At 47.6% G+C, this 17140-nt stretch overlaps 1 protein-coding gene across 2 annotated transcripts in view; it reads right to left on the bottom strand.

Annotated features, from left to right (window-relative positions):
• Positions 1-9134: 9134 nt before the first annotated feature.
• The window catches only part of LOC128865404 (collagen alpha-5(IV) chain), a 72811-nt gene continuing 64805 nt past the window's right edge, over positions 9135-17140 (bottom strand). For both annotated transcript variants that reach the window (XM_054105749.1, XM_054105750.1), the window contains 8 exons: positions 15595-15789; positions 15486-15530; positions 13554-15313; positions 12640-13490; positions 10668-12579; positions 10471-10585; positions 10176-10399; positions 9135-10099 (listed from right to left, as the gene is read on the bottom strand). In XM_054105749.1, the coding sequence (XP_053961724.1) occupies positions 9820-10099; positions 10176-10399; positions 10471-10585; positions 10668-12579; positions 12640-13490; positions 13554-15313; positions 15486-15530; positions 15595-15789 (5382 nt within the window). In that variant the 3' untranslated portion in view covers positions 9135-9819. The remainder of the gene's footprint in view (positions 10100-10175; positions 10400-10470; positions 10586-10667; positions 12580-12639; positions 13491-13553; positions 15314-15485; positions 15531-15594; positions 15790-17140) is intronic.

Genomic DNA, 17140 nt, shown 5'->3' with positions numbered 1-17140 from the left:
GTTCATACGTACTTGATATAAAAAAAACTGAGGTTAGTAGTCTATTATGTTTAGTAGTGATGTATTTTTAGGACATTCGTTTTGTAAACATGCATAAGTAATTAAAACTTAAATTTATACATCTTTAATGTCGTCTGCATTACCACATTTGAATTGCCTTAAACGTATGTGCACAGTGTAATATCAGATGAGTTGTGTTATAGGGGTCGTTTTTGTTGTAAAAATAAATTGTGTTAGTTCCAACCGCTTAGAATTAGTCTATTTTGACTTCATAAACGCAAGATGCTAATTCCTAATTAACTTGCTCGAATTGTAAATTTTCATCTGTTCAGGTTTAGAAATAAAAGAGACTGATGCATCATTGCATTACAGCGTTTATGTAATCGTCTTTTGTTTTCACTTGGTAAGACTACCGAAACGCTTCAATCAAAGTGTCAACTTTGTGATATGCATATATTTTTGTATTTTAAACATTTTTCTAATTCATATCTAATCATTAACACAGAGTGGCATCTTGGAATTTTATAATCCAAAATTTCCCAAGAACCTATATCGCATGACTAATCTATTTATTAAAAAGCAGTTTATAAAGATAAGCTGGCAAATGGTGATAATCTTGAAGACTTGAGCTCACTTAATTAAGTAAATTTATCTTTTTATAATATTCATCTTGATATTGTGCTACAGATGGAGGAATCTACAGTTTTATGCCGCCTTCGAACGACAGATGGTTTTTTATTAGGAGCTTTTTCTTGGCAGAAATGTACTCTGAGGCTTGCCATTGTCTGCTGAGGGGCGACCGCTACTAGAAACAACTTTTTTTTCATTTGGTGTTTCATGCTCTTACTGAGCTTCGAGCCCGGGAACTACTGCGTAGTAGACACGTACAAACATATTGAGTTTGGGTGGTGGCCTTTGCCAATTTTATAATGACGCATTTTTATAGCGCTTCAGACGCCAAGTTTGGTATACGCAGAAAACGTATACGTGAAATAACGAACCTGTGACAGACCACAAAATTCTCGAATTCTCACATTTGTCAAATCTAATACTCGCCTGTTGTTGTTGTTGTTTTAACAGCATAGTTAGCCCTGTCAGTGTAGGTATATCATCTGTCGTCTTCGTCTAGCTCATCTAGGGGTAGGCCCAGGAAACATGCTGTTTCGACGGGTTGGGTCCAGAGGGAGAGAGGGGTTAGATGAGTCTGATTAAGGGGGCATGTGAAGAGGTGGTTAGTGTCGTGCGGGGTACCTTCACATGCCGGACATGTGTTTGGTATGTCGGGGTCAATTCTGGATAAGTAGGAGTTTAACCTGCTACAATATCCAGAACGTAATTGTGCCAATGTTACACGAGTCTCACGGGGAAGCTGGAGCTCTTCATCTGCAATGGGTGGTTGTTGTTGTTGTTTTAACAGCATAGTTAGCCCTGTCAGTGTAGGTATATCATCTGTCGTCTTCGTCTAGCTCATCTAGGGGTAGGCCCAGGAAACATACTGTTTCGACGGGTTGGGTCCAGAGGGAGAGGGGGGTTAGATGAGTCTGATTAAGGGGGCATGTGAAGAGGTGGTTAGTGTCGTGCGGGGTACCTTCACATGCCGGACATGTGTTTGGTATGTCGGGGTCAATTCTGGATAAGTAGGAGTTTAACCTGCTACAATATCCAGAACGTAATTGTGCCAATGTTACACGAGTCTCACGGGGAAGCTGGAGCTCTTCATCTGCAATGGGTGGTTGTTGTTGTTGTTTTAACAGCATAGTTAGCCCTGTCAGTGTAGGTATATCATCTGTCGTCTTCGTCTAGCTCATCTAGGGGTAGGCCCAGGAAACATACTGTTTCGACGGGTTGGGTCCAGAGGGAGAGGGGGGTTAGATGAGTCTGATTAAGGGGGCATGTGAAGAGGTGGTTAGTGTCGTGCGGGGTACCTTCACATGCCGGACATGTGTTTGGTATGTCGGGGTCAATTCTGGATAAGTAGGAGTTTAACCTGCTACAATATCCAGAACGCAATTGTGCCAATGTTACACGAGTCTCACGGGGAAGCTGGAGCTCTTCATTTCCAATGGGTGGTGGTTGGACTCCGATTACGGCATTCACGGGACGGGAGTTCATGAAGGTGGTAACGGACTCCCGGTGAATGTCGTTTATTGACTGTTTGAATACTGTCCGGTCCAGTAGGTCTCGGTCAGTTTTGTCCTGGAGTTCGTCAGCGTAGTCGAGGAGGTGTCTCCTGACGTGCCTGGGAGGCGGCTCAGGCTCAAGCAGGTGTCTGCAGGGGTGAAACCTGCGGTAACACCCCAGCAGGAACTGCTTGCTGAGCAATTTGTTGTGCTCCGCGACTGGGAGCATTTGTGCCTCGTTGTGCAGGTGTTGTATGGGTGACATCAGGAGGCACCCGGTCGCTGTCCGAATGGCGGTATTCTGACATGTCTGAAGCTTTATCCACTGCGAATCACTAGTACCAGGCGACCAGACAGGCGCAGCATAGTTTAGAACCGGCCGGCCAATTGCCTTAAATGTCGAAAGCAACAGTTCTTTGTCCTTGCCCCAAGTGCTGCCGGCCAGCGATTTGAGGACCTTGTTGCGATTTTGGACTTTAGTGGCAATTGCGGTTGTGTGCGCAGAGAAGGAGAGCAAGCTGTCAAAGGTTACACCCAAAATTTTGGGGTTATTCACAGTCGGAATTGGTGTGTCGTCGACTTTTACCTTAAGGGACAGCTTGACCTCCTTTGTCCAGGTGGTGAAAAGGGTCGCCGTGGACTTGGTGGGAGAAAGTTGGAGATTCCTCGCAGTGAAAAAGCGAGAAAGGTCGGTGAGGTAGTTGTTCACTTTGGAACACAGGCCATCGATGTCATTGCCCGACGCCATTATCGTGCAATCGTCAGCGTATGAGATCAGGGAAACTCCCGCTGGTGGTTGGGGGAGCTTCGAGATGTAGAAGTTAAAAAGCAAGGGTGAAAGGACATCACCCTGCGGTACGCCTTGCTTAATCTTCCTCTGCTTTGACATTTGATCCCGAAAAATCACTGACGAGTGTCGACCACTCAGGTAGTTCGCGGACCACCTCTTCAGCCCTGGCGGGAGTGTCGACTGATAAATATCATCTAGTAGCGTGGAATGGCTGACTGTATCGAAAGCCTTCTTTAGGTCCAACGCTACTAGGACAGTCCTCTCGCAGGGGCGGTTTTGGTTAAGCCCGCGATTTATCTGGGCGTTTATGGCGGTGAGTGCCGTGGTGGTGCTGTGCACTCGTCGGAATCCGTGCTGATGTGGGGCTGGGGCCAGGTGGGTCGTGAAGAGTGGGAGTAGGAGGGCTTCAAGTGTCTTCACTACTGGGGAAAGGAGAGTTATCGGCCGATAAGACTCCCCTTGGTTGGCGGGTTTCCCAGGTTTCAATAGTGGGACCACTCTCCCTGCTTTCCACTTGCCAGGGATGATGAGAGTGGCCAGAGACAAATTGAAGACCCTTGTGAGGTATCCTACTCCCAGGGGTCCCAGATGCTTCAGCATCAGCGCGTTAAGCCCGTCAGGGCCAATGGCTTTCGATGATTTCGACTTGTTGATGGCCCCCTGAACCTCATCACCGGAGAAAGTAAGTGGCGCACTGTCGTTCGTCAGTTTGTGCAGCCTTCTGGTAACACGACGTTTGGTTCTGTCGCCCGGAGGATGCAGTGTAAACAGCCGGCTAAAATAGCTCGCGCATCTCTTCGGGTCCGACGAAGTACAACCGTTCAAGGTGATAGCCACCTTGTCGTTGTGTTTCGTCGGGTTCGACAGGGACCTAACGGTGGACCAGAGCTTACTCACTCCGGAGGTGAGGTTACAAGTCTTCAAGTGCTCAACCCATTTAGTCCGCTTATGTTGATTTACCAGTTGCCGGATCTCCAAATTGAGATCCCTTATGCGGGGATCCCCGGGATCGGCCTGGCGTAGGTGGTCACGCTCGTTTGCTAAACTGGCTGCTTCTGCTGGGAAGTGAGGACGGATGTCCTTATAACATCCAGCTGGGATGAAGCGAGCCGCAGCAGCTGTGAGCACCTTGCGGAATGCGCGTTCGCCGACGCGCACATCAGTGGGGATGGGAAGAGCGGCGAAGGTGTCCTCGGTGAATTCCGTGAAGCCGGCCCAATTAGCTTTTATAAAGTTAAAATAGGGCCGGTGATTCGCGGAAACGAAATCGGCAGGTCTCTCGATCGAGACGATAATGGGCAAGTGGTCTGATGCAAGCGATAGCATAGGTCGCCACGTTATGCTATTTATCAGACCCGCGCTAGCTATTGTTAGGTCAGGCGAGCTGCTACAATTGCCCACTACCCTGGTGGGGGCGTCGTCGTTCACTGTGCTGAATGTCGAGTCGTCTATCTGCTCTGCCAATTGCTGTCCCCTACGATCATTGGCAGGCTTGAATCCCAAAGATCGTGATGCGCATTGAAGTCACCTACAACCAATCGGTTTTCACCTCTGATGAGCGCACCTATATCAGGGTGATATCCTGCCGGGCAGCAGGTGACAGGGGGTATGTATATATTAAAAATTTCGAGCTCGGAATCGCCTGACCGGACAGCTATGCCTTGACATTCTAAGGTGCTGTCCCTGGGGTCGATTCCTTCATCGATAAGACGATACTGCACAGTGTGGTGGACTATAAACGCTAGGCCACCACCGTAGTCTCGCTCGCGATCGTGTCTGTGGACGTTATAGCCATCCCTGGTGATCAGAGATGACCTAGCGTGCAACTTTGTTTCTTGGACCGCAGCTATCTTGATACAGTGCCATAAAGTCGACTATCTCGTCGACCTTACTCGTAAGTCCGTTGCAGTTAAACTGGAGAAGCTTGAAGCTTCTCGGTGAGGTCAGTGTAATCCGGGGGGTGAGGGACGCGTGGGGTTGTCTACGTTGGACCTGCTGTGCAATCCACTGTGGTTGTTGCGGCCTGATGGTGGTGGGCGGCCGCTCCTCCGGGGGAGGTAGTGGGTGCAGAGCTCTGCAGCAGGGGGCAACGTAGGCAGTTGTCCACTCACAGGTGGTGCGCAGGCCGGAACATCTCCGAAAATGGCACCAGCCATTGCAGGAATTGCACTGGACTGATACCAGATTCCGAGGTATTACGGTCTGACACACGGAACAGACTGTACGGGGGACCAGGAGCTGCTGGTTTGTCCCCGCACTGGGGTTGGAGCAGGAAGGGATAGGAGGGGTTAAAGGGGAGTTGTGTTGCTCCGATAGGCTCCTCACCGTGGAGGTGTGGGTTGTGGTGGCGGTTGGTAGTGCCGGCCTATCAGGGGGTGTAGTAGCCGTGGAGGCATCAGACGCCTGTTGGCGGGAGCAACACGTGGCCACATACCGTGTGGACCACTCCCTGTGCGACTTAAGGCCTGAGCAGGTCTTAAGGTGGCTCCACCCGTTGCACTTATTGCACCTAACCGAGGTGGAGTTCGGGTGGAGCCGTTGATGGCAGACGCAGCAGTAGAATACCTCTGGCCCAGGGTTGGATTCGACTCCAGCCCTGAGGAGAAGTATTTGGAGCAGGTTAGCTGCGGGAGTTTGCTCCTGTGACGTAAGGGGTGGGGTGATATACGATACACTAGACAGGGCTAGTGTACTGGGGCGGCAGCCCTTGATCGGGAAAAACCCGAGTCATTCCGGTAACGTAGAACCGGCTGCCATGGCAATGGGTGGTGGTTGGACTCCGATTACGGCATTCACGGGACGGGAGTTCATGAAGGTGGTAACGGACTCCCGGTGAATGTCGTTTATTGACTGTTTGAATACTGTCCGGTCCAATAGGTCTCGGTCAGTTTTGTCCTGGAGTTCGTCAGCGTAGTCGAGGAGGTGTCTCCTGACGTGCCTGGGAGGCGGCTCAGGCTCAAGCAGGTGTCTGCAGGGGTGAAACCTGCGGTAACACCCCAGCAGGAACTGCTTGCTGAGCAATTTGTTGTGCTCCGCGACTGGGAGCATTTGTGCCTCGTTGTGCAGGTGTTGTATGGGTGACATCAGGAGGCACCCGGTCGCTGTCCGAATGGCGGTATTCTGACATGTCTGAAGCTTTATCCACTGCGAATCACTAGTACCAGGCGACCAGACAGGCGCAGCATAGTTTAGAACCGGCCGGCCAATTGCCTTAAATGTCGAAAGCAACAGTTCTTTGTCCTTGCCCCAAGTGCTGCCGGCCAGCGATTTGAGGACCTTGTTGCGATTTTGGACTTTAGTGGCAATTGCGGTTGTGTGCGCAGAGAAGGAGAGCAAGCTGTCAAAGGTTACACCCAAAATTTTGGGGTTATTCACAGTCGGAATTGGTGTGTCGTCGACTTTTACCTTAAGGGACAGCTTGACCTCCTTTGTCCAGGTGGTGAAAAGGGTCGCCGTGGACTTGGTGGGGGAAAGTTGGAGATTCCTCGCAGTGAAAAAGCGAGAAAGGTCGGTGAGGTAGTTGTTCACTTTGGAACACAGGCCATCGATGTCATTGCCCGACGCCATTATCGTGCAATCGTCAGCGTATGAGATCAGGGAAACTCCCGCTGGTGGTTGGGGGAGCTTCGAGATGTAGAAGTTAAAAAGCAAGGGTGAAAGGACATCACCCTGCGGTACGCCTTGCTTAATCTTCCTCTGCTTTGACATTTGATCCCGAAAAATCACTGACGAGTGTCGACCGCTCAGGTAGTTCGCGGACCACCTCTTCAGCCCTGGCGGGAGTGTCGACTGATAAATATCATCTAGTAGCGTGGAATGGCTGACTGTATCGAAAGCCTTCTTTAGGTCCAACGCTACTAGGACAGTCCTCTCGCAGGGGCGGTTTTGGTTAAGCCCGCGATTTATCTGGGCGTTTATGGCGGTGAGTGCCGTGGTGGTGCTGTGCACTCGTCGGAATCCGTGCTGATGTGGGGCTGGGGCCAGGTGGGTCGTGAAGAGTGGGAGTAGGAGGGCTTCAAGTGTCTTCACTACTGGGGAAAGGAGAGTTATCGGCCGATAAGACTCCCCTTGGTTGGCGGGTTTCCCAGGTTTCAATAGTGGGACCACTCTCCCTGCTTTCCACTTGTCAGGGATGATGAGAGTGGCCAGAGACAAATTGAAGACCCTTGTGAGGTATCCTACTCCCAGGGGTCCCAGATGCTTCAGCATCAGCGCGTTAAGTCCGTCAGGGCCAATGGCTTTCGATGATTTCGACTTGTTGATGGCCCCCTGAACCTCATCACCGGAGAAAGTAAGTGGCGCACTGTCGTTCGTCAGTTTGTGCAGCCTTCTGGTAACACGACGTTTGGTTCTGTCGCCCGGAGGATGCAGTGTAAACAGCCGGCTAAAATAGCTCGCGCATCTCTTCGGGTCCGACGAAGTACAACCGTTCAAGGTGATAGCCACCTTGTCGTTGTGTTTCGTCGGGTTCGACAGGGACCTAACGGTGGACCAGAGCTTACTCACTCCGGAGGTGAGGTTACAAGTCTTCAAGTGCTCAACCCATTTAGTCCGCTTATGTTGATTTACCAGTTGCCGGATCTCCAAATTGAGATCCCTTATGCGGGGATCCCCGGGATCGGCCTGGCGTAGGTGGTCACGCTCGTTTGCTAAACTGGCTGCTTCTGCTGGGAAGTGAGGACGGATGTCCTTATAACATCCAGCTGGGATGAAGCGAGCCGCAGCAGCTGTGAGCACCTTGCGGAATGCGCGTTCGCCGACGCGCACATCAGTGGGGATGGGAAGAGCGGTGAAGGTGTCCTCGGTGGTGCTATGTGCACCACCTGCGATTGGACAAAGGAGTGTTTTGGCTCCTGTTGTTGAGTTCAATATCTGTTACCGCCTTAAGCCGGCCTCCACCATCGTTCCTACGATAGTCGGTTCTATATTACTTTACCAGAACGACCCAGATTTATGTCCGGCCAAGGAATGTTACTCCAGCACTCTCGATCCGAATGTGGTGTTTTTTGTTCTGTAATCGTTGTCAGCTTATTCACATAGACTTTACTTTTCAAAAAACGCATGATCGCATGATCTAAATGGTCAGTTTATGTCGCCATTACGTGAAATTAATCGACCGGTAAACTTAGATCGCGTCCCGTGCTGTGTGCCTGGTGGCTCCATCCTGTGGAAAATAAAGATCGTTTATGTCTTCAAGCTCAGGCCATTAAAAATCTTAAATCAGTTGTCTATGGCGATGTCCATCGACAGATAAAGCTCTCTCATTTTCGTCTTCTAAGATATACGAGCCAATTATTTCATTAGCCCAAAAAACACACCAACAGTACATTTTAGTGGATAATGTTCCGTGCCCGCCGTTGCTGAAAGGTTGATGGGTGACTACCATTCGGTAGTGCATAGGCTCGAAACTCCGAGTATCCAACATCAGATGACAGAAAAAGTTTGTTCTAATAGCGATTGCCCCTCGGCAGGCTATGTAAAACCTTCGAGTGTATTTCTGCCATGAAAAACTCCTCATAAAAAACCATCTGTAGGCCCTTCCATTTGGGGGAAAACATCAAGACGCACGACACAAATAGGGTGAGGAATAACGGCCGAACACCCAACAAAGGTTGAAAGCGCCAATTATATATACATACAATTTTCTTCTGAAATTAATCGAGGGTGTTCTTTTCGTCAGATGCGGCAATTTTGTTTGTTGGCAAATCCATTCAGTGTGAAATGAGTTTCATCACTAAAGATGGTTTTGTGTGAAAGCCAGCATTATGTTCAAAGAACCAATTCATGAAATTTCTGCAATCATGCAAGTATTCAGCTTGCTTTCAAAGAGAAAATACCAAAAAAGGACATGAATACAAAACCGGTAACAATTTGTACGTTTTACGCTGATTAAATTGTTGGCGTCAGCTCACAAATTCTTACAAGTAAAAATTTTTCCTGTAAAAATTTGGAACTTCCCCTCAAAATGAAATGTCACTTTGCTCTCTCTCTCTCTTTCCCCTACTTTGCAAGTTTTTTGGATACATGAACACCAACACTTGGTAATTTGTAACAATTGTTACTTTTGAAAGACCCTTTACAAAAAAAAAAATATAATTAGAGGCTGCTTTAGGCTTCAGTTTATTTTCGATTGACGAAATTTGCGGTATCTGAAATGCATACATACAGACATATGTACGAGGGCTTTAATTCACAGTGACAATAGAATTATGAAAACTCGTCGATTCACAAAATATTTTGTTTTATTCTTTAGATTATTTGATCATTACTACTATTTACATTAACGTATTTCTGTAATAAAGTAGTTAAGTTACATTAGATTGGTTTGCATTTGGTTTTATTCGCAATTCAACTAAGATTAGAAAAAACTCGTATTTTTAGTACATTTACATTAACTTTGCAATTAATGCGTGCTGGGCAGTATCTGGTGTATAAAATTGAAAATTATATTTTTCGTATTTTTTACAAATTTTATTTTCTTATTTTTCTCATACTTCTTTTAACAAATATCTGGCTACAGTAAGCCGCTTTATTTTGATCCTACATCTGCATGCAAATGTGTAGGCGCAGTAGAAATTTATTCTCAACATGGTCACATCATTTTAAGATATAAAAAAGGGGTTTAACAAAAAATATTGAGAAAAACATTTACTTGGCATTAACAAAGTTTCTCGATTTTTGTAATGGCACAAAAATGGCATTTTTTCACATAACCTAAAATTTATTCGTAAGTGTTACATATATATTTTATCATTTACATACATATATACTCAGTGATTTGATTGTTTTTGTTTTGGTTTTTTAATTAATTTATTTTAAGGAATTTAATTGTTTATTTTAAGGAAAATATTAAGCTTCTACCTATTTTGTTTTGTGAGTTTGGAATCAGAAATGGAGCTGAATCAAAATTTATGGCGCGTATGTGTCTTCACGTGGACGCCGTATGCGACTGCCGCCATACTGCTGCCCGGCATAGTTGTAGGGGCGACCGTGCGGGTCGGGACGTCGGTAGTTCGGGCGATAGTAGGTGTTCCTCGCCGGCGTTTGTTGGGGTCGCCGTATTGGCGATGGCACGACACGTGGTTCGGGCACAACACGCTCAGGACCGCGACGGAACTCAGTAGCCTGCACTTGCACCGACGAGAGGCGTCGGATATATGAATCGTTCTTGCGCCGGCAAACGGTGCAGCTTTAAATGAAACAAATAAATAATCACGCATTGTTTCACGGGCTATTACAAATCAATTCAGTTCAGCTATACTCACCGGCTGACTTTGCTGGTTTGGTCGGCCTTTAATGTTTGCTGTTTCGGCTGCACCCATTGTTCGTATTCTTCAATCACAGCCAACCAGAAGGAGGCGAGTGGATCATAATAGTTGCAGCGTCCATGACCATGACACTCAATGACCGGATTGGTGCGGAAGTCTTCCAAGCAAGAACCGGGCGAAACTAAATTCTGACCAATACCACCTGTGTTATCAGTTGTAGTCTACATAGGAGAATAAAACACAGAAGTTTTGAGAAGCCCATTAACAGATTCAGATTTTTGTATTTGCCTACCATCAAATAACTGTAACCGGTCCACATTTCTTCCCAACCATTCGGACAGTCCGGTATACTCATGCTTTGGCTATGTAGCGCAATGATACGCGTGGTCGTTTCGCAGACTACACAACTACAAAACAAAAAACAACAAAAAAGTTTATTAGATATACAGAAGTCATACAAAATGGTGTCTATTATTTCATTGCACCTACCGTGAAATGAACTTCATCAGATCGAAAGACTGTATGGGCGCCATGTTCATCGGCATAGGTTCAGCCGTGGAGAGCCACAAGCTGTCGTCATTATTTTGCGCGTAATTGCACACATTGTTCACGTCGCAGAACATGTATGGCATTGTCGTGAAACGCATCATGCAGGAACCGGATTGCCCTAGGTCTTGTCCAATTGCCATGCTGCTACCAATGTTGCCTGCAAGCGAGAAGCCTTCCCACAGCTTGTTCGTGTTCGCCGGACACTCGGGTATGCGTACCGATTGTGAATGACGCACAAATACAAATCCGCGACTCTTTGGCAGTGGTGGTGGTGGTGCAGGTGGACCAGCTGGACCCTGTGGTCCTGGTACTCCTTGCAAACCAGGTAGTCCTTCTAGACCAGGCATACCTCGTTCACCTTGAGGACCATCAGCTCCTACAGCACCCATGAATCCCTCTTCACCCTGGTAACCTTTAAGACCACGCCAACCTGTACTTCCAATTTCGCCAATCTCACCGATGTCGCCTATTTCACCTTTAAAGCCATCAAGGCCTGGCTCACCACGATCACCAGGTGGGGCCATACTAAAATCGTAGGTAAAACCACGTTCACCTTTGGCGCCCTCAAGACCTTCCAGGCCATCAATGCCACTCCAACCGGCATCACCCTGTGGTCCACGTAGACCGCGGAAGCCAGCTGGACCGGGACGTCCATCAAATCCTTGTATACCTTGTTCACCCTTTAGTCCATCAAAACCTGCCGCTCCCATCAGACCGATGTCACCAACGTCACCAATTCTGCCGCGAATAGCAAAACCAGGTTCACCGCGTTCGCCTTGGAAACCGTAATTGCCTCGTTCTCCTTTAAGGCCAGTTGTGCCGTACAAACCGTTGCGTCCTGGGGGTCCAGGATAGCCTGCATCTCCACTCTGTCCTTTTGGCCCACCAATAGAAATACCTGGCACTCCGATTAAGCCATTTTCTCCATATTCGCCTTGTTCACCAGGGGCTCCCTTAGGACCCAAACGTCCAGGGCGTCCGGGGAAGCCATCATATCCCGGCTCACCTTCGTCGCCATTTTCAATAAATACAGCAATAGGTCCAGTGGCACCCCTATAACCTTTATCTCCTGTTTGTCCTTTGAGACCAGCATATCCATCTGTACCTGGTGCACCAGCGAATCCAATATCGCCGCGTTCGCCTTTCAGACCTAAATAACCAGGTGCGCCGTCAGGGCCTTGCTCACCAATCGGACCTTGTTCGCCTTGGAAACCTTGTTCGCCTTTATCACCTCTCTGAGCGAAACCTCGTAGCAATATACCGGGTCGACCTGGATAACCTATATCACCCTGTTCGCCTTGAGCACCTGCATCTCCGACCAGACCAACATCACCTTGATCACCTATCATACCGGGAGTACCGGGATAGCCGGTTTCACCAATATCTCCCTTTGCCCCAACAGCACCAGTTAATCCTATAAGTCCAATAGCACCTTTCCTGCCAGGTAAGCCATTACGACCACGGTAACCAAACAATCCTTCGTCTCCTCTATCGCCTTTATCCCCAACAAGCCCCATTAAACCGTATTCACCTTGTTCGCCTTTGAGACCTGCTAAGCCTTCCAAGCCAAAACGTCCAGGAATACCCGTTTCTCCTTTTATGCCAGGTACTCCATCTAAAGCTACTGGTGTATCGCCCTCAGGACCCCGTTCACCCTTCAATCCGGGTAATCCATCATAACCTCGTGGTCCCATCAGACCTGGTTCACCGACTTCACCTTTAATGCCACTATATGCTGCATTGCCTTTAGCACCAGGACGCCCGGGAAAACCTCGATCACCCAACGAACCTTTACGTCCGGGAATACCGGATACTCCAGCACGACCAATCGGTCCAAAATCACCAGACTGGCCTAAAAAATAAAGATTATTATCTTAAATGTTATCCCATTTGTTGTATTAAATAACTTTACCTTTTGGTCCCATGTTTCCAAAAGAGCCACGTGGCCCCATGTCTCCAATTCTTCCGTCAAAACCGATATCACCGCGGTCACCTTGTTCGCCAGGAATTCCAACCCAGCCAGGGCTTCCGGTTTGGCCAGGTTCACCAGACCTACCTTGGTCACCAATACGACCACGTCGTCCTGGGAATCCAATGCTTCCCTTGGCACCCTGCACTCCTACCGGTCCTGGCATGCCAATCTCACCTTTGTGACCCTTGCGTCCATGCGGTGCGGTTCTGCCATCTCTGCCAGGAGCTCCCTCAAGGCCAGGATATCCGACCACATAATCACCACGTTGACCCTTATTACCAGGCAAACCTTGCAACCCAAATGCTCCATCATCACCTTTCGAACCTTTAATGCCTTTGACACCAGGTCTTCCAGCTGGTCCAGGGGAACCAGGGAATCCAATATCACCTTCTTCACCCCTAACGCCTGGGTTTCCGCCTGGACCCATTTCACCTGGCAAGACATATCGCCCAGGTTCACCGCGCAGTCCTTTTAGACCAGGTAAACCATCGAGACCGGGTAATCCATCAAGGCCGACATTTCCAGGAGCACCGTGTTGCCCATAATCACCGGTCAAGCCAGGCCATCCTTTAGCACCTACAGGACCTTCAATCGTTGGACCAGGTAAGCCAATATCACCTGGTAATCCTATTATGCCTTCTTCACCAACTTCGCCCTTAAAACCTTTTTCCCCAGCGGGGCCAATATATCCTTTATCACCAACTTCGCCTTTGTTATCATAAATTTGGCCAGGATTCGGTTCACCTTTGTCACCTTTTGGCCCTTCACTGCCTGCCTCACCGCGTTCACCACTGAATAAAAAAAAAAAATTAATCATTTTCGATTTTCCAAGTATTTAGTCTGACGCAACTTACAAGCGACCGTCTCTTCCAGAATTACCAACTAAATAAAGCTTGGGCGTTGAAGCATCTGCGCCAGGTTTTCCCTCGTAACCAGGTCTACCTGGTGAACCATCTCTACCAGGACGACCAATATCTCCAAAATCTCCTCTCAGGCCAGTTTCACCCTTTGCACCGTTCAGGCCGGGTATACCATTGACTCCGCGCTCACCAGTAGCGCCTTGTTCACCCCGTTCGCCAGCATCGCCTTGGTCACCTCTCTCAGGTTTTTGGATGTTGCCGATTTTATAAGAGTAACCTGGACGGCCAGGAGGACCAGGGGGTCCTATATCACCATTGGCGCCAGGAGGACCTGGAATTCCTTTTCGGCCTCTCGGGCCGGGATTACCAGGCCAACCTTTGGGACCACGTTCACCTGTCAAACCGATGTAGCCACGCGAGCCGTGAAGGCCAGCATATCCAGCATCACCCTGAAGGCCTTTCATACCACGTGGACCAGCTGGGCATATTCCACAATCATCACCACGCACACCCTTGTCACCAACCAAGCCTGGCCAGCCGGGAGTACCATTCAGACCAGGTTGGCCTCTTATGCCTGGTGGGCCGTCAGATCCAGGTGGCCCAATGATATTTAAACCATCACCAGGTTCACCTTTGTCACCAGGTAGTCCAACTTCACCACGATCTCCGCGATAACCATCACTTGCAGCTAGACCCACCTGCCCAGCGAATCCTTTAGGTCCTCTCAAATTTAAGCCAGGTTGTCCTCTTTGACCAGGGCGTCCCACAAGGCCAGGATTGCCTGGAGCCCCCATAGGGCCAGGCGGTCCTAAATAGCCATAATCACCGTCATCACCTTTAATAGTATCTCCACGCCGACCGGCTGCGCCATCCAAGCCTATGTCACCGGGGGGGCCGGGAGGACCCATTGGCCCACGGCGGCCTGGCCCGCCAGGTATGCCAGATAAACCCGGATTACCCGGTGGACCAATGTCACCTTGTGGACCTTGAGGACCGGGGAAAGATTTATCCAAATTAGGATCGTAAATACCAGGCGGGCCGGTTGGACCTTGAATACCGGGAATCCCATCGAATCCATCATCACCATGTTCACCTTTGAAACCGTCTTGGCCATCTAGACCATTATAACCCGGTGCACCTTTAAAACCTTTTTCACCAGGGAAACCAGGCTCACCAGGTTTGCCAGGCTTTCCGCGCTCACCCGGTTCTCCACCGTCACCACGAACGCCAGGCATTCCTGTTGGACCCACATCGCCAGGTTCACCAGGAGCACCAACAGTACCTGGCCAGCCATTTGGACCACTGTCACCCTTATAACCTTTTATGACTTTGCCAAAATTCCATTCACTCTCCTCGCCATCGCCAGGTTCACCCTTCTCGCCCTGTTCACCTTGTGCAAAAAGCTGGAGATTCGCCGGTTCTGCCATTTCTCCCTTATAACCCTTTATACCTATTTCACCTTTTGAGCCTTCAATACCAGGATAACCGATATCACCTTTGTAACCCTTCATGCCAATATAGCCAGGTTGGCCGTCTACACCATCAGGGCCGCGTTCACCACGATTACCTTTGGTACCCTTGGAGTTGATACCTCCTTCGCCGGCATCACCGGTGGGACCTGCTGGGCCAGGCTTGCCCATTGGCCCACGGCGACCGTTTTCGCCAGGAAAACCAGGTGAACCCTGCAGACCGGGTTTGCCATCGCAACCATCAATGCCACTAATGCCCTTGGGTCCATCCTCACCAGGGAATCCCTATATACGAAAGGGTTGGTTTTAATCTTATGGCATTTCTACGTTAAATTTCGATTTTATAATTAATTATCTAAATTTTCTTGTTTAGCAACTTTTTGTAAGAACAAATTTATATGCGTATCTGTGTATGTATGTATGCAAATTAATTATATACATGTGCACAGGTACTCACCGTCAGACCAGGACGACCAGATAGCCCCAGCTCTCCTATGTCACCCTAAAACGTAATTGTGCGCACATTAATTGATCAGAAATTATTTTTTTATTTAAGTTCTACTCACTCGATGTCCTTTTTCGCCTTGTTCACCATACTCGCCAGGATCGCCGAATTCACCACGACGTCCAAATGGCCCCAACGGACCCACATCACCGGGTGGACCCTCAATGCCCGGATAACCTTTTGGACCAATAGCACCAGGGCGCCCCTTCAGTCCTCTGCAATCACAAACTGTGTTGTTGCAATTTTTGTTCGATTCCTGTGAAAGAGGAAGGAATTAATTAAATAAATTCATTTGGATAATAGTTGAGACAAATCTTCGATCTGAGATGAAGTAAATACCATAAACTCTAAATATATACACTAGTATGCATACTTAGCAAGTAAAATACAAAACATAAATTGGTGTGCGTTTGTGGCGCGCGCTCGCCACGCATTTCCATTTAAAATAATTAAGCCCTCGAGTAAGTCAAACGGAATAAGCCAATTGACAAGAGATTTTCTCGCACATAACCACGCATGCACTCGTGCATGTGAACATACACTGGCACTGCAATCAATGTGCACAGACGGCTGCAGAAACTAAGGGCACATACTTTAATATTTTAAAGTTTAGATTTGGATTTTCTTAGAAGGCTAATGATTTTAGGACGAAGCGGACCACGAATTCAAAAGATCCGTACAACTGATGTTCGAGTAATAAATTTGCTGAACGTTTTTAGAAAGAATGAAACATAGAAAATGGCACATGAAACCCGCCTATAACCGCTTAAAGTGGAGTACAAAGTATTTGGCATAACATTTCGCTGCACATCTCCATAAAGAAATCAACGTACCGATCAATGCAATTCTACCTACAACACACAATTTGGGTTTTCGCCATGGCGGTGTAGTGCGTTCAAGGTCAACAGGTCAACGTTAAGCCAAAGTTAGGTATCATATGAAAGGAAAATTTCAAAGCTATCATTTTAATTAACAAATCAAAAATGTCGAAATTTGAAAGAAAAAAATTAAAATGTTAAAATAATTAAAAATTTTAAAAGAAAATTGAAATATTAAAAAAAAATTGTTTAAAGGGTTTTTCAATAAGAGCGGGTAGATGTTCAAATGGAATAAAATGGCGTTTGTTGTGTGGCACGTAGCGCCGTCCTGCTGGAACTACATGTCGTCTAGGTTCATATGGTTCAATATGGGCCATAAGAAATTGGAACGGCCACCACGTCTACCGAAAAATGGGCGCAATGCGCGCAACGTTTGCGTTAATGAACACTCATTTTGATAATAAAGTTTTATCATTTGAACGTGCTGTTCAATCGTGTAACTTGCCATGATGATTTGGCATAAATAACTGAATAATAAACAAAAGATTTGACAGATGTCACCAAAACAAAATGGCTGCCACAGGGCGCCAAAACCGACCCGCGCCAATTGAAAACCCCTTTATATTTAAAACAAATTTACTATTTATTTAAAAAAAATTCCCAAAAATTGTTTCCAATTTTTTTAAACAATAAAAAAAAATTGCTAAATTTTTGTCTTGCCATTTTGCATAGGGAAATACAAAGAAACTCGTATAAAACACCGACAATTATTTGACTTACAAAATTAAA

The sequence above is a fragment of the Anastrepha ludens genome, chromosome 5 (genome assembly GCF_028408465.1).
Source record: "Anastrepha ludens isolate Willacy chromosome 5, idAnaLude1.1, whole genome shotgun sequence".
In the NCBI taxonomy this organism is placed as follows: domain Eukaryota; kingdom Metazoa; phylum Arthropoda; class Insecta; order Diptera; family Tephritidae; genus Anastrepha; species Anastrepha ludens.
This window is presented reverse-complemented; position numbering and strand designations above follow the sequence as displayed.